Source organism: Struthio camelus, chromosome 1 (genome assembly GCF_040807025.1).
Source record: "Struthio camelus isolate bStrCam1 chromosome 1, bStrCam1.hap1, whole genome shotgun sequence".
In the NCBI taxonomy this organism is placed as follows: domain Eukaryota; kingdom Metazoa; phylum Chordata; class Aves; order Struthioniformes; family Struthionidae; genus Struthio; species Struthio camelus.
This window is the reverse complement of record NC_090942.1, coordinates 23,737,927-23,761,894: the sequence shown is the minus strand read 5'-3', so window position 1 is coordinate 23,761,894 and position 23,968 is coordinate 23,737,927. Positions and strand designations below refer to the sequence as shown.

General features: G+C 36.2%; 1 protein-coding gene across 4 annotated transcripts in view; it reads right to left on the bottom strand.

The window, feature by feature from the left end:
- Nucleotides 1–23,968, bottom strand: part of GRM8 (glutamate metabotropic receptor 8) — a 345,111-nt gene that overhangs the window by 25,914 nt on the left and 295,229 nt on the right. For all 4 annotated transcript variants that reach the window (XM_009686395.2, XM_009686397.2, XM_068931743.1 and 1 more), the window contains exon 9: nucleotides 18,751–19,686. In XM_009686395.2, the coding sequence (XP_009684690.1) occupies nucleotides 18,751–19,686 (936 nt within the window). The remainder of the gene's footprint in view (nucleotides 1–18,750; nucleotides 19,687–23,968) is intronic.

Genomic DNA, 23,968 nt, shown 5'->3' with positions numbered 1-23,968 from the left:
CATGCATTTCTTCCTTCTTGCCTTCTCCAGGCAAAATCAGGCTGTACCATTAGCAGATACTGAAGCCTGCAAATCTCCTTCCCTTGCAATTGTCATCAGAGGATTTACTCCTTGATACTATTAATGTATATGTAAACAGAGACAGTTTCTTAGAATATTGGACTTTTTCTATCTTTCATATTTCAATGACACAATTTAGGCAGCAATCAAATGCCTGGAAATGTCTTTTTTCCTAATCTATTGCTGGGGTTGATTCAAACTTTTCATCATCTACCTAATATATTTAAGGCCTTCTACCAACATTTAAGAATCAACATTATATGATATTATATCAGACAATCTTCTACACACCTAAATAGGCCCATCAAACAGAAACAAAAGCATTCAGTTGTGTCCAGAGTAAACCAATGTCCCTGATATGTTCCTGGCTTTATGCTTTAGGCTGCTAATACTTTATGAATAATCATAGTTTCACAATCATATTCTTGAAATAATCATTCAGTCTATGTCTACATTTATTTTCAGTCCCATTCAAAAAAACAAAATTTAAAAATAGACAAATAGGAGTAGAAAAAATGTTAAGATAAATACTTAGCCTGTGTTATTGAAATTATATGCGAATACTCTGAAATGATTTGTGATCTCAAAAAACAACAAAGATTGTGTTGACACTGATTACCTGACAGAGAAGCATGAATGAATATAAAGGTTTTGACTTACACTGATGAACTGAATGCTGAAATCATTGTAAAAAAAGCAATAAAATACAACACACATTTTTGGAATATTTTGAATCTTAAAGTTACAATTGAAGAGTTATTCTGTGTTCATGAAACTCTTTAAAGTCTCAATCATGGATCTCAGCAGACTTTAAAATCCCAACTGCCTCCTCTCTTTTCAGCCAAAACCTTTCAAGTTAGCAGTCATTTGAAGTGTTTCTTTTCCTGTCAGAGATTTCCTGCAATGTCTTTTTTTAGATGAAAATTATTATAGGTTTCATTCTTTAAAAACTATATGATTGAGCAGCAGTCAGGACTCTTCTACCACCATAGTCCCTCCACCATTTCCATGCTTTTCTTTTTTCCCTTTTCTGTCAATACTGAAAAGTCAGAAATAACTCAGAGATAGAGACTAGAGAAGTCATAGGTTGTAAAGGATCTGTTATTAAACATCTGAGTGATGAGGTTCACATACACTACATGTCTACATACTGTCAGATGAATCCCATCCTATCTCTGTGGAGAACTAGTATCGTCATACGGAAGCTGAGTAGTTTGGCTCCCTTACAGCAAACTCATTAAGACTATATACTCCTTTAGTCACTGAGCCCTATCCAACAACTCAGTAAAAATGCCTATTTGACCATCAGGCAGACTTTTAAAATCTCATTTGCATTATCATTGACATATATTTCAGTCTGCTTTTGTTAAATATTCTACAAATATTTAATCATTTTTTGGAAGGAGGCTTATCAGTTTACTAGAATTCTAGTGGAAATGTTCCACAGTCAACAGAAAGGGGCTTCAGTCGTGACAGAACTCCCATTCCCGGAAACACAGTCATAAAAGTGTGTAAAATTGAACTACAAAGAGTTTTAATGGATGTGTAAACATGGTAATGCAATCTATTCCTACTCAGTTAGAAGGCTCCTAAATTGCACTACAAAAAAGGCCTTGTTTTTTTTCCAAAACGTTCTATAACTTACTTAATTGTTGATGCAGTATCATATTATGTTCTACTATGGACTGACTAAAAATTCTGTCCCTCAGTGTGCTGAGCACTCTGGCCATCTCAGCGTAGCATCAGGAATGCAGTCAGATCGTGAGAGGTAGATATGTGCGGAAGAATAACCAAAGGAGGGAGGCTGTCTTACCCCACTTTACTTCCAAAAAATAACTAAGCGGGCTGTTCATAAGCCAAGTAGTACCTTCCCATCACAACAGACTCCCTGCGGATAGGGAGCCTCCTCTAAAATAAGAAGTACTTTTTAAACTGTTGGTACAACAATTATGTCAGATCAGAAAATTTCACTAAGTACCTAGCTTCCACTAGGTTGAAAATGCATACATTTTGCATTTGGAAGGTATTAAACACTGTGGTTTGCATTATCAGAAGAAAGTAACTTGGAGTAATCAGGACAGAACGAGATGCAAACATTCTGTATCTCTCCTTAAAAAGTAGACTGTTCCTATGCAAGTAGAAAATCACAGCAGGTTTACAGATGCATATTTTCTTAGGTGCAACAAATACAAATTTCAGACTTTCCAGGACAAAGGCATAAAGAAATGAAGATATGATCCTACCTGAAGAAATACTCTTCTTTCTACAACCACAGATACCTAAAGACTGACTCTTGTTTTTAGTATCTTATTTTTTGCATGAAATAAATGACCACATCTCTTGCATAAACCAGATAGGGCACAAATTTTAAAAGTCTGAACATCATAAAAGGTATCAGAAACTCAAAAACAAAACTGCCATATGAGTAGATTATCAAAATAGTAAAGGTGAACTAAAGGGAAGGAAAGCCTGGTGTCAAAATAAAAATCAGTTTATTTATCACAGATAGTGTTCTATTTAAAAATAGCTTGTTTTTAAAATGTTTAAGAATGTAGGAGTTACCAGATTAGGTTAGAGGTGTCATCTATGTAATCAAATATCCTGCCTTAAAGTGTGACCAAAGCAAGGTCCTTTAATGGAAAGACAGAAGAAAGACTTAGGTAGATGCAGGAAAATTTATACTTGTTAAGTTCCTGTCTTCGTAATAAATCCTTAGAAATTGTGTTCAAATCTGAGGTATGATATTTTATCCCCTCACTAATTATTTTAAGTATTAGCAAAGCCTCCTGTATACTACTGATATCCTTATCAATAAGACTCTTTTGTTACTGTTGTTAGATCTGGACTTTTGATCACTAAGTAATATCTAACTGGAAATATAGGCATATAATCTACATTTAACTGTCAGGTTTTTATAGGTTTTGGCCTATACAAAGAGTAGTTGCCTTGGCTGACAGTAGACTTGGAGAGGACTGCACTGAACTTTGTTATAGAACCAAAATAATCTAAATTTTGTCCTCAACCAGCAGCAACTGTAAAACAGTAAATATGGCTATAAAACTGCTTGTCCACCTTCAGAATTAAACCCTGCTTTGGGATAAATTAACACAAGATAAGAAACAGTTTCTGACAGATTCATTTTACTGGATCCTAAAAAATAGCTTGCCCCTATTATGCTATAAATTTCAGCACAAAATCTTCTCTTCCGGAACAATATCCTTGTAAATTTCATAGAATCACCTTGAGTTTTGGAAAAGAAAGGAAGACAAAGTTTAAAGTGGAGCCTCTAAGAGAAAACTATTGCTTGAAAATTCTTTCATACAACAAAGAAATGTATCTCTAACCCGGGTGCACCATGTCCCCAAACAGCAAAGCGCAGTGTAAAATAAAAGAGAAAAGCAAGACTATCATTATATTTTTAAATGCATCTAACAGATGCAAGGACAACAATAATTTCAGGGGAGACATTCTTTATCTCCTGGGAAAGGAGCTGTGTATTTGTTCCATGTTTGTCATCAGTTTCCATGTACCACTGATTGTAGCTGAAGGCTATGTTTCCCCTAAGGCTACTGTAGAATATTGTGCACAGCACTGCCATGAAGGAAGGGTGAAAGATCATGAAGATAATCTGTGATGCTTTTTCTCTGGTTGGTAATTAACTAGAATTAAAAAATTGGTTGTGATTTGAACCAAATGCATTTATTTCGCTTTTGCTAAAGGAAGTAACAGTCAATAACATATGCCATTTTTACTAGTGGATATTTTATTTATCACTGAATCATATATTTTCTTTTCAGGGCCGTGAAAGAAAAGTAAAGGAAATCAAATAGAGCTATCAAAGACAGAACAGACGGTGGCATGCTTTTACCTTATAACCATTGTTAGATATTCTAGAGAGTGGAGGGAATTCAACTCACATTTCCCAGGATAGTGACTTCACAACCTTGCCACACAGCATGCTGGAATTATGCTGCATCTTTCCATACCTTCTACTGGGACTTTCCTATATGAATGAACTATATGCAAAAATCTCCCTGTGTGAAAGATTAACTGCAACTAGAACCCCAGCTTCCTTTTCCTGATTCATGCACTATCTATGCTACTTAACTGCTGGTAGGCTCCCTGGCACAGGCTTTACAAATAGCATTTTCTCAGACAATGTTCAGGCATAGTTAAGGAACATAAGCAAGGACGATTCCAAAAAGAAGTGTAGACAAGACTGAGACAAATTTGCCCCCTCTCCATTTGACATAGTTACTATCCCAGCCCCAACATAAAGGGGCTGGACTTAACATGCACTGTATACATCAGCTAAATTGCTGATGTACAAAATTGCCGGGGCTAGGAAATCAATTGTTACATGGCTGGACTTACAACTCAGTATTTTGGACATATTCACATTTTAGAGTTCTAGCCTTTTCCAAACCACCAACTCCATACCCTTTTCTTAAGCCTTCTCACCAGTATTATTAGTCTACAGAACTACAAAACCACCTCTCTGTTTGTTACATTTCCACATCTTTTATTCTGGCTCTGTGAAATACGTAGTAGTTAGTTGTTTATTCATCTGAAATAAGCAGACATGACCTATGAAAGTGCAGACAAGCGGCTTTGTAGCGGATTGCAACAGGGTGATTTGTGTAACTGAGGAAACAGGACAAGGGGACCTGTCTTTGAAAATATGTACTGTGGCTTCCTTAATGTTCTTTGACAAATCTAGGTACTTCAAGCTTTTAGAAAGCAACAGAGGATTTACTATTCTTTTTCTTTTTCTTTTTTCTTTTTATTAAACACAGATATCACTCACATACTTTAATTCTACTGTAAGCAAAATGCAGTCATCATCTGAATACGAAACATATACATTTAAACCTCTTAGGAACCTCTTATATGATTCTTCAAAATAAGTGAAAGAGGCTTTGATTAAGAAAAAAGAGAGAGATGAATTGTGAATAAATTGAAAAAATGATTTCAACAAGAAGTCAATAAGGCATTGAGTGTAGTCCCTCTCTGAAATATCTTTCAACCAAGTGGATGGCTTTGTAGAAGGAAAAGAGTATTGTCTACCTGAGCTGACAAGCAAGAATAAAAAAAAAAAATCTCAGGGAAAATAAGCACACTGGTGCACCGAAACATATCACTGCTGGCTAACCTGACAGGTTAGATCTAAGTTACTTGCTTATACTCTATCATTTTAAACAGCATGCTAGTGCTATCTGCAGCAAAAATAGGTCTTGGCATTGACTCTGAGGCATTACATGTGTTGGAGAGGTGCCCACAGTTTCATTTTGCAACCATAGGGGTCTAGTCTTGTGCCAATGTTTGTGCACAACTTTCTTAACTTTAAGAGGAATATGTGTGTTCATCCATGAGCAAAGAGCCCCAAACAGCTTGTGTTACTATTCAGATGACACAATTAAAATCCTACTTAATCTTTCTCATTCTGTACATAAGAAGCATAGTATAATTTTACAAAAGCTTTTATTTCAGTTATGTATCAGAGACAAAAAATGGCTAACTAAAGCGATGGTCAAGCAGTGTCCTGTAAGGTATTAATACGTTCTGTAAGATGAAACCCTTAGCACTTAAAATTCCATTTTAGGTACTACCTTTTTTGATGGAAATAAAAAAAATCTACCAGAGTAGATCTTCAGCCTACTGTGGCTGTTTTGAAATACAAAGACTTTCTCCAGTAGACAAGTGTAGAGAACACATGAGTTGATATCATGAAGAGACCTGTTCAGCTGCTATTTTGCCATTTCCTTGCACATTGTGGTGATCTGGAGAGAATACAGATATAGTCAAATGCTCAAATGCCCTGTCTCTGAAATTAAAATGCTTGGCTCTGAACCATCCTCTTACAGCAAGTGCAGATGGAGCAATGCCAGCTGACAGTGCTTCCCTCTAGCCCACAGTCCAGCATGAAACCCACATACCGAGCCATACCAAGCTACACAGGTACAAAGAGAAAGACCAATAAAGCACACAGTCAGTCATCAGGACCTACCTATCTATCATCTACCTGTGAGATGGGAGGGAGCATGGCCTATATTTCACTTTCCAACCTCTATGTCCCCTTCAACCTTGCAAACTTCTACTGCAGCAGTGAAGCAGTATATGATACTGTTTCAGGATATTATATATTTAGCAATTTTCCTGTTATAGATGTTTAGAAGACCAAACCAGCCTGCAGTGTATTTTTATATTATTTATTCCTTTCTCAGCTCCCTCTCATATAATTTCATATAGTTCCTGTGAGCAGGGCAATTGAAAGAGATGTAGGACTGTAAAGTAAGTAAAGTAACTAAGAAGAAGTAACTAAAGTAACAAAGAAGAACAACGAAAAGCTTGGAAATTACAAGCCTTCACCCCAACAGTGGTTTCTCACTACCAGTGTACAATGACAGGCATTGGAGAGAAGTATTTACAAACTAAAAATATATATATAAAGTACAAAAATATGGTAGACTCAGCTGTAGGTAAAGCCAAATCATATTTGAGCTGATGGATTTTTACTATTATATTAGATAAATGATGAAAAATAAAATGCTAACTTCCAACTTTTCATTATTATCCAACATAGATGTACAAAATGCCTACCTACACAGGTCCTTTAGAATAGCTCCTAGCAGCTTGCAAAATACTGAGAAAGGATTCAAAACGAAGAGTTACAGCAGTTGGGGCAGTAACATCACAGCTTTCTTAAGGCCAATGGCAAAACTCCTACTGACTTGCAGTGGGTTGTGTTTTTAGTTGAATCTTTCAGAAATAGAGCACGGAACAAAGGAACTAAAACTTGGATAGATTTCAGAGGGATGGATGTAGAAAGATAGAAAGAAAGCAAGCATTTTGTACACAGAAATGAGAATAAAATTTGCCTGAATTTAAGAGTGACAGTAATGAACAACAACAAAAACCAACAGCAATGTCAATGAGGAAGAGCAAGATGAGACACAGGGATAAACGTAGGGTCTAAGCATTAAGTCTTACAGGAAAGGATTAGGATTTGGGGTATCATGGAATAAAAGTGGCATTGGCTGGAATGACTATTGTATCTTGGACAAATTATAAAGTAAGTAGAGGAGAAACAAGAGAAGAGCAAAACTGAAGGCTGATAAGGACAAGGGTGATAGCTTTCGTGGTGGTTGGAAACAAAGAAATTACAAGGCTCATTGACAAAGAAAATAGTACGGAGGGAACAGCAGAGCAATTTCCAGCTTTGAAACCTGGAAGCCACGATAGATATATTTGATCTTTGTAGGTCAGTTGAATTGTATTTATTGTCATGACTCAAAGGGACAGAAGGTGACGCATTTGGGAGGAAGCTACTTTTGACTGTATCATAATTTGCATTGCATGTATAGGATTCCTCCTTCTACAACACCATTTCAGCAGATCAGGTCTTATGGAAAACACATGGTGCAAACAATTCCCTTACAGAGACTGCCTGAAAAGCAGTACTAGGCTTTGGGACCAATTTCTGCATCATGCTACATTGGTTTGCATGTGTCTTTTTGATGGCTAGGTTAGGAGATAGATGCTTTCCCTGCTGTGAGCTCTCCTTCTGCTATGCCTCACTCATTTACAAGTGCTAGCTTACTTGCAAAATGTCATGTTTTCTTCTGCTTCACATGTAAAACCCTATCCCCATATTTGATACTGAATACTCTCTTGTAAGTGCTTTCCTACTCCTTTTCTAACCTTAAACTCAATTATGCTCCAATTTTTATTGATTATATTACATCCTGCTACAAAATACCTGAAATAGGATTGCATTCAGAATATCCCTATTGCCAGTACTTCTGTATGTATTCAGCACATTAAGTGGTCTTTACTTGATTTTTTTTTTTCATATGCTTGCTGCTTTGTAATTGGGAAATGTTGTACAGTACCTGTGCATGGCATGTGCAATACCTGTGAACAGTATCTGAGTTCAGTGGAGTAAAACATAGGACAATCAAGTCCTGTGTCTTCATTCCCTTCATTGCTCAGCTATTTTTATTGTACTGTGGTAACTATTTCAGCATTTGCATGAAGTAGGAAATTTTCTGTAGAAAAGAGAATTATGCAGGTGTTGTCGGATCAATTCTAGCCTGAGAACATCACTTTAATCCCATCCTTACATTTCAAAATATCAAATAAAAAAGACTTTGATCATCATCATGAAAACAGTCATTTGACTGTTCTACTGGTGACATTATTTCAGGTAAACTGGCCATTTGTAAAACCACCCATAAATCTGGAAAGCATGATTTACAGAAGAGAAAAATTCAAATTTTATGTACATACTGCAAATGCATATCTAAAGTCAAGAGGATATTTTATAATTAATCCATTTTTAGCTAGATAAATGGAAAAAAAGATAATATCCTCATTCCGTCAAATTCTGACTCTCTTGGCTTAGCTGTTATAGATTACTCCAGTGTCATTTTATCCCTTATTAAAAAGCTTCTCTGTAAACTGAAAGAAAAATAAGCTTCAAAAAAAAATGTATATGACTAATTAAATTCTTGAGTGTTTTGTTTTTTTGGTTTTTTGGAGGGTGGTCATATATGAATAGCAATTATTGCTTTTACTTGGCCAGTTAAAATAATTATACTTGTTCCATGCAATATAGAGCTTATAATTATATAAAATGGAATATTTATACACACATACTCACAGGCATATTCACCATTAACAGTTTAATTACAGATGTATTCCCATAAAAGGTTTTGGTTTTGCTTTTTAAGAGTAATCATGAAGCTCACTAGTTTGTCAGGCTTCCATCATTTTCTAGTTCCTGGTATTTCCATGCTTATGAGATAAGAATTTAGCATTCACTGGTACCTACATTAAAATGTAAACTTTTACTGGCTTTCTCTGTTACAAATGAAATCTGTGGACTGGATCCTGTATTTTAATTTGATGTCCAACCAATTCTTAGACAGCAGAACAATAACTAGAGGCTCAAACACACAAGCAACTTACTGCGCTTTACAGAACTACCACTTCCGTTGAGTCACCCTAATTGTCCTTGAGAATGTTATTAGTCTAAAAGGAATATAAGATAATGTGACTTTGATTAGGTACTGACCATGGGGCAAGTTACAGACGCAGTGTATGATGAACTTGTGCACAAGTGGTTATTGAGGCACAGCTGATGCATGGGAATTTACTAATCCACGGTATTTTCATCATATTTGTAAGCTCAAAATCTATGTAATGTTATGAAACCTGTTCAAAATCAGTTATTTGTAGCAGGGGATAAAAAAGGAGAGAAGCTGAATATCTTCTCATAGCTAAACTAAAAGCCTTTTTAATTTGTTTCTTATATTTTTCATATACATGTTTACTTGTTCTGAATAAGGCAAAAGTATCATTAAAGGAACAAGAAAGGCTGTTTTTGTACTGCTTCTGACTTGCCAGGAACTAGCAAGTACAAGAAGTATCACGTGACTATCCCAGAAAGAGTTCCAACTCAATTTCTAAACAATAATTCATTTAAAGGTTTTCTATTACTCTTAACAAGAGTAAAAAAATAAAAAATAAAGTGGCAATTAACATTCTATTATCCATAGACAGATTTTTTTTCCTAGTTTTGGATTTATCATATCATTCCTAACTGAAATAAAAAAATCCCTCTTCCTGTATATTTACAAACATATTCAATTCCATTTTTTTAAGTGTTAAATAATATATGTGCTTATAAAAAAATTCTATACAGTTTGTGTTATCAGTGTTTTATCGGTCCTTCCTCAGCCCCAGATACCTAAGAACTAACACAGTACAAATTATCTAATACTTTTAAAGAGATGGTTGAAAAGAATAGAGTCCTGCCAGGCCACAGAACCATGCTGGAGTTATTCAGCAAAGGCTTCACTGGTTGATAACTGAAATATCAGTCTGCTCTAGTCTCAATCTGAAAGCAGATTTCAATCTGCAAGGGAAGCCTGAATGATTCTGCATGAACATATGCCTCTGTGAGGATGAGCAGTTTATTCGGCAGCTGGGTCCAAAAATTGTTAATGCATCTCTTCACTTTGAATGCAGAATAGTAAATTGTACTGAATATAAAACAAGAGGCAGGAGCTGCATTTGTCTCAATCCATTTTCTTGATAAGGTCCCGTGCTGCAACAAATTATGTGCATCCCTGAAATCCCCAAATCAATTCTCACTGCATACAGAAAGGCCTGCAACTGGTCAAAAGAAATGTGCTTGCTTTTACTGAACTATTCAAACTGCCCAGGGTCCTCTTCAAATGCAGTGTGCCTGGTCAGCAACTGTCAGGGCTTGACTATCTGAGCATGAAGTAATCGACTAAAGTAATGGCTAAATTAGAAGCATTATCTGCCACTTCCTTTTATGCAAAATTATTAAGGACTTTAATGCTGTCCTGTGCATAATAATGACCATAGAGGACCCCATCTTCACAGTTATACTTCTATATGAAATACAGTTGTGAAAGTTTATAACACCTTAACACCAAAGAGCAATCTCTCTTACTGTGCAAAGATATGTAATATTACTGAAAGGATTTCTCTTTAGCGTCACTTGCTCAAGACAAGCAGATTTTTGACACTGAACAAAGAGCCAACAGACTAACATTTTTATGAGGTGATCCTGATTTCTGGAAATGCAGCAGACAGGGCATAGAATTTTCCCAAATAGTCTCAATGGGTTATTTGATTTTTCACAAACTATCCTTTGTGATTACTGATTATTCTTTTTTACAGTGGATGAAGGTGGCAGAGTTATATAGTTCTTTGTGCCCCACAAAATTGTTTCTGCTCACCAGTTAGATTTAGGAACTTATCACAGAAGCTAGCAAATAGCCAAAAAGGTATATTTAAAGTTCTCTCTGACAAGCATGCCTTCTTAGAAAAGAGGACTTCATATAGCCATTACCAACTCTCTGACATTCCCCTTCAGGCAAGAAGTAGACCACAGGCTAAGGTAATTTTTTGGCAACTCATTTCCTGTCTCCTCCTTTCCCAAAGACCCCGAAGCTATCATTCATCATGGAGGCAGAAGTAAACACATCAGATAAACAAAATCCTAGTGTCTTCCATTATGTGACAGCTGCACATCTCTTTAATGTCCAAAAAGGCATTCATCACATAACTAGGTATGCCAGCACACTACTCGTATTATTGAAAAAAAAAGGTCTTACATTTTATTAAATCATCCACTTTCTTCTTTGAGAACACGGAATTTTGTGTCTTCCTGATACCTCCTAATAACATCATAATTAAAATCAGCGCTTGGTGCACCTACTTAAAATACTAGTGGTTTAATTAGTATTAAAGTAAAGAGATAAATGAAATTCCCTGCTAATATTCTAAGAGCAACTTAAAGACTGCCGGCATATCTTAAAGCAAATAAAGCTGAGTCTTTAGAATTATGTATACATCAGCTATGCACTAGGTCCTTCATTCAGCAAGAAGAATACTTGATTAAACTTAGGTACATACTGTGCTGAATAGTATCTAAATAGACTTTTTACAAGTAGCTTCATTCGGCCCTATACTAGGTTTTGTGGGGTGGGTAGCAGAGTCTGAAAGAAATCTCCCTAGCTTCCTTGTAGTTTAAGGCATCAGGACACACTTACATTTTCTGAGCAGGCAGAAGTAGAAGAATATTTTCTCTCTACTTCTGCACATAGAGTCCAAGGGTTTCAGTAAACCACTGCAAACATCCTTCACCTCAAAGCAACTTGAAATAACTGAGGAGCCTTAACTTGTTTTGCCCTAACCACTGCAGATGACTAGCCCTCAAAGAATGTCAAGATGTGCATTTACTCTCTGTATATAAAATTGTAATTTAGTCCAAAGCCACCACTTGAAAATAATGAACCTAGATTTCAAAGCTTTAGATGGTGCAAAACAATGCATTAACGAAACTATGTAGCAATTCCTTATTACAGTGCATATTATCTTGCACCCCTGACATGATTATCTGAAGCATACAAGGAAAGAACATTCCTCATCAGTAATGATTTTTGTTAATTTAAAATCAATTTCCATATGTAAAATTGACACTCAGAAAATGGATTACTGGTTAGAAGCCCCCATTTAGACTTCTGATTTTCAGAGGAGTCAAGCATCCAAAACCCCTAGGACACCAAAGTGTAAAATGTTTCCTTCAATTTGAACTGTTTTTTCTTTATCCCTTAGTTTACTGAAATGATGACTGAAATTCCACACTTTTCAAATTAAAAAGGGCACATCTTCCTGGTATTTTGTAAAAATGAGACAGCTCACTCTACCTGAACTCTGAGATGACAGGATGTGAACCAGCTCTCTTCCAAAAACCACGTAGGTCTTTTTATAAAGTGCTGTGCTCCAGGTAACAAGCACAGTGTCCTCGGTGATTATGTTATCCCAGATACTGAGTGCTATATTAACATGGCTGCAAATAGGCCATTTGCAAATGATTGTGTAAGGGAGTCCTTAGACCCTGGAGAAAACCTGCTCACTCTCTCAAACTGTACAGCAACAGAAATATATACACTGTGTGTGAACTGGGAGCTGTACTACATAAGAAAGTGTTGTAGGCAGAAAGGGAGGAGATCTTGTCTACGGTCTGTGTGCAATATGCAGTCCACTTAACTATCAGAAAGAGCCTGAATAGTATTCAAGCAAACAACAGGGGTCAAGATAACTTTTTACCCAAGAAACCGACTCAGGTGACTTCAGTAATCCCTTCTAATGTGTTAGTTAATCTTATTCAACTGCAATTTAGATAATTACAGTATGCTATAGCTTACTTTCTAAGAAAGTGAATACTTATCGTAAGAGCTAGTCAGAACTGTTTTGATGAATGCTTTTTTTCAGAAAATAGGAATAGTTTAAAAGTTATGAAGTTCTCCTGTTCTGATATTAGAACTGCTTCTGCTTCTAAACCGCAATACATAATTTTTGTCTCAATTATTAGCTACTAAACTTTTTTGTCATTTTCGCTTTTGTTCAAATAGGGCCAGGACAACTTTCCCCGATGTAAGAAAAAACCTGTGAAATGGGTTCCCACAAAATGACTTTTGAAATAAAAGAGCACCTATATATTTAACTGGTTTCTCAAAGGGAGGTAACTTTTGCAGTTCATGCAGCCACACAGGAGCAGTATGAGCACTTCTCTTTCTCTTGCATCTCCTACTGGAAGTCTGAGGAGGAAAGAACAGGACAGCTGCACCTATCATTTGTTCACCTGAAGGATGGACCCAGGACAGACCCCTGACCTACACGTGCACTGAGTAACTTCACCAGCTGGAGGGAAATGTGCTGCCTGGGGATAAGCAAGGAGTGAGGCACTTGCCTCACAGAGGGACAGGGAGCAGAGGAGGACTGGACGGTAAATTGCAACCCAGTTACACCCTTGTTAACTCCTTTGTCCCCATTCTGCTTCTAAAGCACAAAAATGTAACCCTAATTTAGCTCAGGATTAGGTCACAAATTCTAGTAAACGTTGAAATTTAGGAACAATTCAGTGCATTAAATATTTACATTCTGAAAAGTTTGAAACTGAAAAACATTCTGGAGAGCTTCTCTCTTCTTAACATTTGGTTTGCAGTAAGAGGGAGGGATGTTCCGATCAGAGAACCTAGTAAATTTTATCGAATTGTCTATGTTCTCAAACATGTAAAAAACTCAAGTAATGGCAATTCAAGTAATGATAAACTCAGCAATAGCATCACAGAAATTATGGGTTTCACACAATAACAAACTACCGAATATGTAAAATTTCACTTTGGCAGTTTCCTTAACTCTGTGTCTTGCAATAATGAAAATCAGAAAATGTTCCAAATGTCCCTCAGATTAATCCTGACGCACAGTCTTAGTGCTAAAGATTCTAGTTTAAACAAACCAAATATTATTTATAAAATAAAGGAAATACTAACATTTGGCTTTCTTACTAACAGTTGTCCTTTTTATATTTTTCCTGTGATGTGTACTGCATGGACTACCTGCAGAGACAGATCTCTGAATATCATCAGAATTAGAAGAGAACACTTTGAGGTGAAGAAAAGGCTTCATGTAATCTGCTTCATTAACACAGTCTGAGGCATCATTAGGAAGTTTTGTTTTCTTACAGTCACAGGAATACATTTACAGCTAGGAATTCATAACATAAACAAAAAATAAGATGATTTGATTAACATTTGTAGAAATCTGAGGAAAGCAAGGGTTTTCTGCCTGAATGCTCATTAGTAGTTTTTTTAATGCTTACTAGGTTGTGTGATGGAACCACCTTTGCCTCCCACTGAGAACTGAGTATCTGTTTATTGTCTCTTGACAACTACAGCAGTAGCTTACAAGTCAAATTAATACTGGGATACTATCGGAAAAGTTTATAGCTTCTTTAATGCTACTAGCAGCTGGATGTAAGTGTTAAGATCCACATGATCAGCAAGTCCAGGATGCAAACAGCTGCCATAGTAAGATTATAAAGATAATGCTTTATGGGAAGATTTCTACTATACCTTACATCTTGTTTTGCCTACAATGCAGTTGTGAAAGGGAAGATCAAACTTGTCAGAATAACTGGAAAATATGCTAAAATTTATCTGCCTCTTTAGACTACACCTTGCAATTGCTTCCGGTGGGAGGAGAAGGAAGAAATTACTCAGTGTTTTCTATGGTCCTCTTTCTTTAGCAAAAAGTACTACCTCTTTTCTTTTGCAGGATTGGAAATAAGCATTCATCTACTCATACAAAACAGAACACTTCTAGGTTAATATAATAAATGATGTCTTTATTATCTGTGAATGAACATGATTCATCCACCTGTCAAAACTCGTAAAACAAGTAATGCAAGGAAATTAAAGTAGTTCTTTCTGTTGAATACGGATGTACTTTAGACAGCCATCTATCCTCAGCCGGCTCTTGTGCAGTCTGCCGTTGGAACTTAATTTTACCCAGAGGTTCATAAAACATCTGTTTTAATCACTCAGCTAATTTTACTCTTTTTTGTGTCATTCCAGTCATCATGACATCTAAGACATCTCTATTCCAAATGAGTCCAATATTTCAAATGCTTTGCCAAACATGTAGTTGAAGGCTATATTGACAGAATGTCGTCTTCCAGAACTTCACTCCCTTTTTCTTAAAACATCTCAGTGACTTTTACACAAGGGTTAGGAAATTGGTGTTTTATGTCTAATTTTTTCATTCAGTTCGATGATGTGCTGGAATAATTTCACTATTTAGAGTGGGTTCTTTTTCTTACAATAGCAGCTGTCAAAGATGGAATAATAATGAACAGTCAAAATCATGAACTGGACAATCACACAGGACTTAAAGTCAATGCTCTTCCGTTCTTTGCAGAACTTCTGCAGAAATAATAACCAGAATGACATCTTTAACATGGGTTTCATATTCTGCTGCTTGAGATTAAGAGTAAATAATAAATATGGAGATCTGTACAAGCCGTCAAACTTGGATGATGGGAAGTTAATCTGGACTGGTATTTTAACCTTTTGTTTATTGCCCACAGATGTGTAGTATTTTCGATTTGTTGCATATTATATAGTAGTCTTCTCAATTTTGTATCCGTTTTAGACTTAGGCATAAACTTAGATAACCCATGTGCGAGTAGAAACAGCATCTGTTAAAAAGGGCTATTAAAAATATGTTACAGAAGTCAAGACTATAAATCAGTGTATTCTTACCAAGTCTTGTTAAGATACCTGCACTTTTCGCACATTTCCTCCTATGGAGGTGCCACAGCATGCAAATTGAGGCATTTAACTCATCTGAATCAACCAGCTAGAAACCCTGGGCTCCCTGTGTACACAATGGAGAAGTGAGCTTCCCCAGCCTGTGCTTTATGGCAAGAACCTACGACTAAGATTTAAGTAGTCTGTCTTCAGATACGAACTTATGCTTACTTGCATACCCTTCTTTAAAGATGTTTTTCAAGCTTGAGGGACACGAAGATAACTTATGGACTTGTACCAGCTGTACAACCTTATGCTCCTCTACATTTTATCCAGAATCTCTTAGTAACTTTACATTTTCAGGAACTGGCACCTCAATGTAAAGGAGATCTTTCCATGAAATTATGTGAGTTTTGGATCTGGACACCTGTTCGTTTTTAGCATTTATTTAAGGATCCTCTTTCTCTGTTTATGAGTGGAAACATTCCAACTGTGAAATAAAAATTAATAAAAATAAAAAAGCTCCTCAAAACACTTTCTACCCAAATTGTATTCATGGACTAGTTAAATAAGTAAATATACCCTGACTTTCCAAACACGCGTAATGGTTTCCACTATTTGTTGTGAGTGCCACTAATACTTAGGGAAACAGAAGTGTCCCAAAACATTCTGGAGAAGTTTTAACTACTTCAAATTCAAATAGAAGTGTGTCTAAAGCTAGAAGCCAATGAAATACAAATTGGAACTACATATGAGTTGTGAAGAATGCCATGTTAAATTTTATGACTATCAGCATTTCAAAAAAGCAACTACTACTCTTAAATAGTACTTTAAGTTCACCAATTTATTATTCATTTCTCTCTGAACAAACTCAAGCCATATGAAAAAAGAATTTCAGGTTTCATAAATCAACTTCAAAGTGAATAGGCATCTAAGAAAAGCCTGCTTAGTTTATTTCCCCTTTTCATTTCTTCCATCTCTTTGATCTTCAAAAAATGATCATAATACCAAAATTCAATTAAGATATTCTACAATGTATTAGGGTGGGGTTTTTTTTAGCACTTCTTTAGGTGTTATGTATTAACTAAGAAAATGACAAGCAACTTTGCTTGACTATATTCAGATAACATATATATGTATGCACTAAGCTATTGCATTTTTGTTCCATTCAGATAAGTAATTTAGTTGTATAAATGCATGCGCTATGGGGATGATGTCCATAAGACTCTGTGTGGATACACGTTTTTTTTGTAGGAAAAAGTAGAAGCACTGAGAAAAGAATTATTTGAATTACAAAATTACTGTATTAGCATATTAATTTGCTTTTTCTTTCCCTCCTGAAAGTCGTTATCTGAAGAATAACAAGTCATTTAGAAAAAAGGCAACTAACAAGTGAAATTTAGTGTTAGAAGCTGTGTGATTTAGTATAATATGTGTGTTCACTCTTGGGTTTCATAAAAGAAACCCAATAGCAGTGTTCATTAATCTCTTCTTTAGAGGTCAAATGCAAGTCATCCTTTACTACAAACTAAGGTGAACCAATGGTGTAAAAAAAACACCACACTGCACAGCTGCCAGTCAAGTAATATCTTCTGTGTCTCAATATCCATCAATACACTTGTTTTGTCCCAGGTACTTGCCAAAAAACTGACTGACTCAAGCTGAAGTTGAATCTTTTCAAATGAAAAGTATCGCATCTTTATATACCAAAGTCCTTTTTGACTTGAGCCTGTACAAAAAAGCCAGACATTAAATACAATTCACCTGAACAACTTTTCCTATAGCACGTAGAATTTTTTTAGTTTTACTTACTGCATTGCGATGTGCTGTTATATTGGTACTCAATTTGTCATAAACTTCCCCTGACTTAACATGATGGAAATCAAGACTGATCCAATTCAGTAAGTCTGCTTACCTTGATTTTTAGTGAAGAAACTGTTTTTTTTTTTTTTTTCTGTCATGCTGTCTTCCCCATACATACTCCTCTGCTTGAATTAGCAGGCGCTTTATCAAGCTACAAGGACCTATTCTTTAATTCTGCAGGCAAAAGGGGCTATCCCAAACAGGGATACGCTAAACCTTAGCACAGTTATCAGTAGACACATGCTGAACTTTTAAACAAAAATTAATTTCATGAAAAATTTATATTTAAAAATATTACAAAAATCACCTGCTAGAAGTAAAGGGAGAAGAGGTCTTATAAAGGGCTGATGACTTAAAATTCTTATTTTAAAGATTTTCCAAACAATCCTGAAGACTGATGCTGCTTTTATTGCACTTTCGTACCTAACTTATCATATTCCCCACTATCAACTGGACACAAACCCATACAGTTGACATTTATCTGTGTCTTCCCATTAGAACTAAGAGCAGGAGAGTTAAATGTCTGATATGTTTTATATAGCTCACCACAACTGGTATCAGAAAAGAACCATGTCAACTGAAGAAGGAAGAACATATATCCAAGTAGGAAAGGTTGAATTTTTCATTAAAAGATCAGAGAATTATTTTTTCCTCTGAGATAATATTTAGTGAATTATGCTTAACGTGATTTTACATCTACTTCATTCAATCCTTCTATTCTTTTTTAAAGTTATATGTGTTAACCAGAGGGAAAAGTAATTCTTTTCATTCTTCCCAGACATTCTTCTTCATTATTTTTGACAAACGTAAGTTGATTTTCTTAGATTTTTGAAATGTAACCATTTCTATCAGGTTTACGGATGATAACAAAGATTTATGTAACAGGCTGGAGCATCATGGAAGGGTAATAACAAGCATTAGTAGAAACAGTTATTTAAAGTATGGCTATATTGAGAAAATGTCAACATCATTAGGCCACTGATACCACAGTCACATTCAATATATTGTTATACAATATGAGAGACTTACCTTTTGAATCATGCATTTTACTATTTGTGCATTTTGTGAGTCTGTATTCACAGTTAGCATTCAGAATTAGCAACTTGTAAGAGTGAAAGTATTGTAGTGTTATAAAAATTGCCAGATAAAAATAAAACAAAGATAGTATTTGATTCATAAACTTGTCACTTACCTTCTCTGCTGATTGGGCCGTACCAAAAAAGATTGGAATAAAAGCTAACCAAATTATGCAGGTTGTGTACATAGTAAATCCAATGGGTTTTGCTTCATTGAAGGTCTCTGGAACCCCTCTTGTTTTAATAGCATAAACAGTGCATGTGACCATCAAAAGAATACTGTATCCAAGGGAACAAATGAGAGAAAGATCTGAAATGTCACATTTGAGAACTCCCCTGGCATTTTCTGGTTCAAGTGTCCTCTGCTCTCCATAGTCTACTATGGTATGTGGTGGATCAATAGCAAACCATATGAAGACGCCAATAAGCTGCATGGATATGAGGCTGAAAGTGATCACCAGCTGGGAAGCTGGGCTAATAAATTTGGGAGCTGTGACGGATTTTTTACCTTGCTCAAATATTCTGTGAATTCTGTTTGTTTTGGTAAGCAAGGCAGCATAGCTGAAACACATGCCAAGCCCTAAAAAGATCCTTCGAAATGAGCAGACTACTGTATCAGGAGTCGCAATCATTAAAAAAGTAATGGAGTAACAGAGAAAAATCCCAGTCAAGAGCACATAGCTGAGCTCACGTCCAGATGCCCTGACGATAGGAGTGTCGTTGTACCGAACAAACGTCACGATTACAAAGGTGGTGGCTATTATTCCAAGAATAGCTACGAAGACCGGCACAATGGCCCAAGGAGAATGCCACTCCAGTTTGATTATAGGGATAAGCTGGCAATCTGTACGGTTGACATTTGGTCTCTTATTAATGGGGCACAGTTCACAGTTGAATTCATCCACCTGGTAATGGTACCCTTCACAGCGTTCACAGTGCCAACAGCAAGGCACTCCCTTTACAGTTTTCTTTCTTTCCCCAGGTTTACAGGGCAGGCTGCAGACAGATGCTGGATGAGTGTGTTCTCTGTTAGCCCACTGCATGTCTTCTACCTGTGGGTATAAAAAATTAATGAGCCTTCTATTTTCCTCCATTTATAATATCCTAATCCTGGCCACAGCTTCGTCATAAATCACTACATGCTGACAGTACAAATACAGCTTACCATAATAAGAAACCTGTTTCTTTCCCTTGTATTGACTTTATGAAAGTGTTAAATGATTGTGTCCAATAAATCATTCATGCCACAGGCTTGATGAGTGTCATTAGTTTCTATTTACCTCTTTACCGCTGACCAAATTGACATCTGCAAAGATATTTATCGACTCTGGGTTAGTTTAAAAGCAAAAAGCCCTGCATATAGGGCTTTGAAAACTAATTACACGCAAACATAAATACCAGCAGTTCTCAAACATTTAATTACAAAATAAGACTGGGTTTCAAGTTATTTTCTGGCACTATGAAGGGATAGATTAAAACCTCCATGCATCAACTCCAGCAGAACAAAGAGGACAGGAGAAAAGATCTGTTTATATGAGATTTAATACCATCTCTTCTGAAAACCTGAATATTTTATACTTTTTCATTTGCTAAGTTTTGAAATGCACAAGAGTGTTTTGTTTTCATTTCTAGAAGATAAAAATGCACAAACACTGCTTTCTGAATAATAATGATAGAAAAAGATGTCATGGCTACACTTCAGGCCTCCTGATTTAAAATTTCCAGGAATATTTGTAGAGTAAAATATATGCACACAGTGCAGTCTTGTTTTGAAAATCCCAGATTTCTCCACAGTGTAGTATTAACAAAACAATGTTTTTCATCCATTTTTCTATTCTTTCTGTATAACCCCCAAAACAAAATGTGAATAGCACATTCGTGGAATTAATGTAACTCCTGCTTAACGTTATCACTCAGTTTGGTCCCAGGTCACCTTAACCCAGCTGAGTAAAACTGTGTTCTCCAAGACGTCACATTGATTAAACTAGAGCAGTCTGCAAAGCAAAGAACTACTTAGAGGCACCAAAATCCGCTCTGTGTTGCTTCCATGTTCCCTTCCACCTTTTATTCCTCTCTGAAGGTGGTAAGCGCTCAAGGACAAACGACTTCTCTTGTTCTTGCCCATTAAGTACTTAGCACTTTTATTTCATTTGGGGGTTTTATTTATAAATGAAACAGCAAAAACAAAACTTCACCTTCACGTGTCAGGAATGTTTTCAGTTCCTTCTGGAGGAGGACAGAATGGGGACAGCCTATCAAGAGGGATAATTTTGGCCTTAACAGTTTATTTTTCCAGAAAATTTTCAGCAAATTTAAGAGAAAATCATAGTGTAACATTCCCAGTCTCCTTTGCCTTCCTCTGAAAGTCAGAGCACCAGCCATACTACCATGCAGGGTGAATAAAATAGAAACAAACTGCAAAGCTCTTTGTCCCCACTTCTGCACAGGGTAGGAATTTTCTGTTATTCGCCACTCAGAGGGGCAAACAAGGAAGCGCACAGTGATAAAGAGACAAGAAATACGCTCAAACAATCAGTTCTCTGAATAGCCACTGAAATCCCCAGAGTCATTCAGTGGGGCTTGGATCAGTCCTGAACCTAGTGAAGTTACTGAGATAAAACCGTATTTACATCCTAAAGGATTTTGATAATTACATGAAATACAGCATCTGGCTATATTTAAGTAATTAGCTTCCTAAAAACCAAACCATAAGAATAATCCAATTGTATGGAACAGCCTTAGTAGAGCTCTAGCAGAGCACTTGACACTTTAAGAAAGTATTCACCTCTGTTACAATCTCCTGGTTTTAATCACCAGAATTCACAAAGCCTGTGTAACCCCTAGTGTTTAATCTATGAGACAAGAGACAAAACATGTTATGATGAAATCTGTGTGATAACAAAGACATATCCTCCTTCACAGTGCTGTTGTGAGAATAAATACATCAAAGCTTGCGATTTAGTCAGATACTACGGTAATGGGGGCAACACGAGGCCATGGTCATTAATCCAGATCTGTGGACAAATTTTGAGATGACTCAAAAAAGAACAGTATTGCATATTTGTCAAGTCAGAGCACACAATACGGAATCAGCAGGAGAATACACAACACCTGATCGAGCATAAAGTTACAGTGGCATGGACAGGCAATATCTAATCTGGAAGAAAGACTAAAAGGATAAATTTAAGGTGTCCACATTTTTAACACATTTGAACTGGCAAAATTAGTTTATACCAGATCAGCATTTAATGCCATGAGGCTACAGTGCTTCTTATCTGGGATTAAGCGCCTTAAAGCCACATTTATTGTATGAATAGATAGCCTAGATAGGTGCATAAAATTCATTTATATCTTTCAGAGTTTCTACCCATGATCTGAGCAAAACATTTTCCTTTTATTCTACAGATATTCATGATTTCATACACTTTAGTCCCGACTGGGTTTAAAATAAAAACACACCTCAAAACTGTTCCTGACTGGCAATACTTTACGGTGTTTCAGGTTACACATCCCACAGACAGCGGCTGATAATAAAATTGCTGTCTCAAAATGTCACTAATAATGAATCATATTAAGTTTTTTTTTAGTCTAGTAGATCTAATACATAAATCATGCAAGATATAGTTCCCAGCACAGCAGCATAGGGTTATGAATGCTAGAAAACTCACTGGCTAAACAAACAATTCTTTTTTTTTTTTAAAGAATTATGAACGAAAGCACAATTGGCTATTAGTCCTGAAATGACCCAAACCAGAATGGTCTCAAAGCACAAAATAATTCTAAACTAAAGTAGAGAATATTGAAAATGAACAGCTGGTGTACAGGTGAATTTTACAACATTTTCAAATTGTCTTACAAACTATCTTGTTTGAATGACTTAAGCTAAACCTACAATTACATTTAGAGCTTTAGGTTGACCTACGTTTCTAAAAAGAATTTAATAAAACATCTTATGAGCTCTTGCTCATGAGCTTTTTATTCTGTTTTCTAAGAAGAAAGAGAAGAGAAGAAACATCGCTCACTATTTGAAATTAGAGATCCCCTTAAGAGTTATCTTTCCTCCATTGCTCTTCTTCCTTCATGAACCTTCCCAGGCCTTCAATATCACCACTTATAAAAATAATGTTCTTACAGCTTTTTGTGATTGTTATTTTATCTTCTCTTCCCTAAAACACACAATGTGATTGGAAGTTCACTAACAGAGAGCGACAGATGCATAGATAACAGGTCATTTAGCACTGAGGTGGTATATTAAAAAAATTAAGCGGACAGAAAATTCTGGAAGAGCAGGATTTTACCTGGCTTTATCTCTGGAAGTGGGTACAGAAATACAGTTCTGCTTGTCCTTCTTCATTCCACATCATGGGGATCCCCCACGAACTGAATCATCATGACAGTTCAGGTTATATCTACATTTACAAGGCATAGTAAGAGCCAGTTTGTGGCTCCGATTATTTGATGCTCATGTTGGTCAGTATTTAAAATTAAAGACTAAGAAGGGAGGCTGGACTACTTTTTACTTCATCCTGTTGACTGAACCCCCTTTAATGGTTAGAGCAGATTAAATGTCCCTTGTTTTCATTTCAACCAAAAAGAAATCCAGTTCACATTGTCTGAGACCTGTTCCACAATATGAGCCAGTGTGGTAAGTGGGAGTAAGCAGGTTCATTACAGAAGCAAACTCTTGATCAGAATCAAAACTGCAATGTTCGTACACCCTCGAACTGCTGCTTAGGCACTGCTGTAACAGAGGCAGAATAAAGGGTAGGGGAAACCATACCACCAACTGAGCTCTGCTTGCTTTTATTACATCCAGACAGATCTGCTAAGGTTTTCTGTATATACAGCAATGTAGCATACAAATTAAAGACTGAAAAGTCACACTATTTCTGGTCACCTAGCTCATCCCAGCTACCCATAACTGCAGCATGCTTTGCCTGTAATATATTTTTGAGCTATTATTTTGCATAATATGAATTTAATAAGGAAATCCAGTACAAGCCACAATTAGCACAATGCTCTTAAAGGTCTATCTGTTTTTCCAGTCATTGAGTGTATACACCGATGAACCTCGCTTCCCAAACCTCAGCAGGAGACTTAGCCATATCATTAGCTTTCTGTCTGTAGTAATAACACTGTTGAACCCATTTCCAAACTGAGTTTAATTTTACACAAGAAATAATAGCAAAAAATGTTAAAACACAAGAAAGAGAAGGAGGATCACCTGAGACATTTGGAAACATACAACCAGGCATATTGTCTAATTTTTAGAAGTGCTAAACACCAATAACTGTCATCAATTTTAGAGAGAGCTGCTGGATGCTCAGCCTCTGT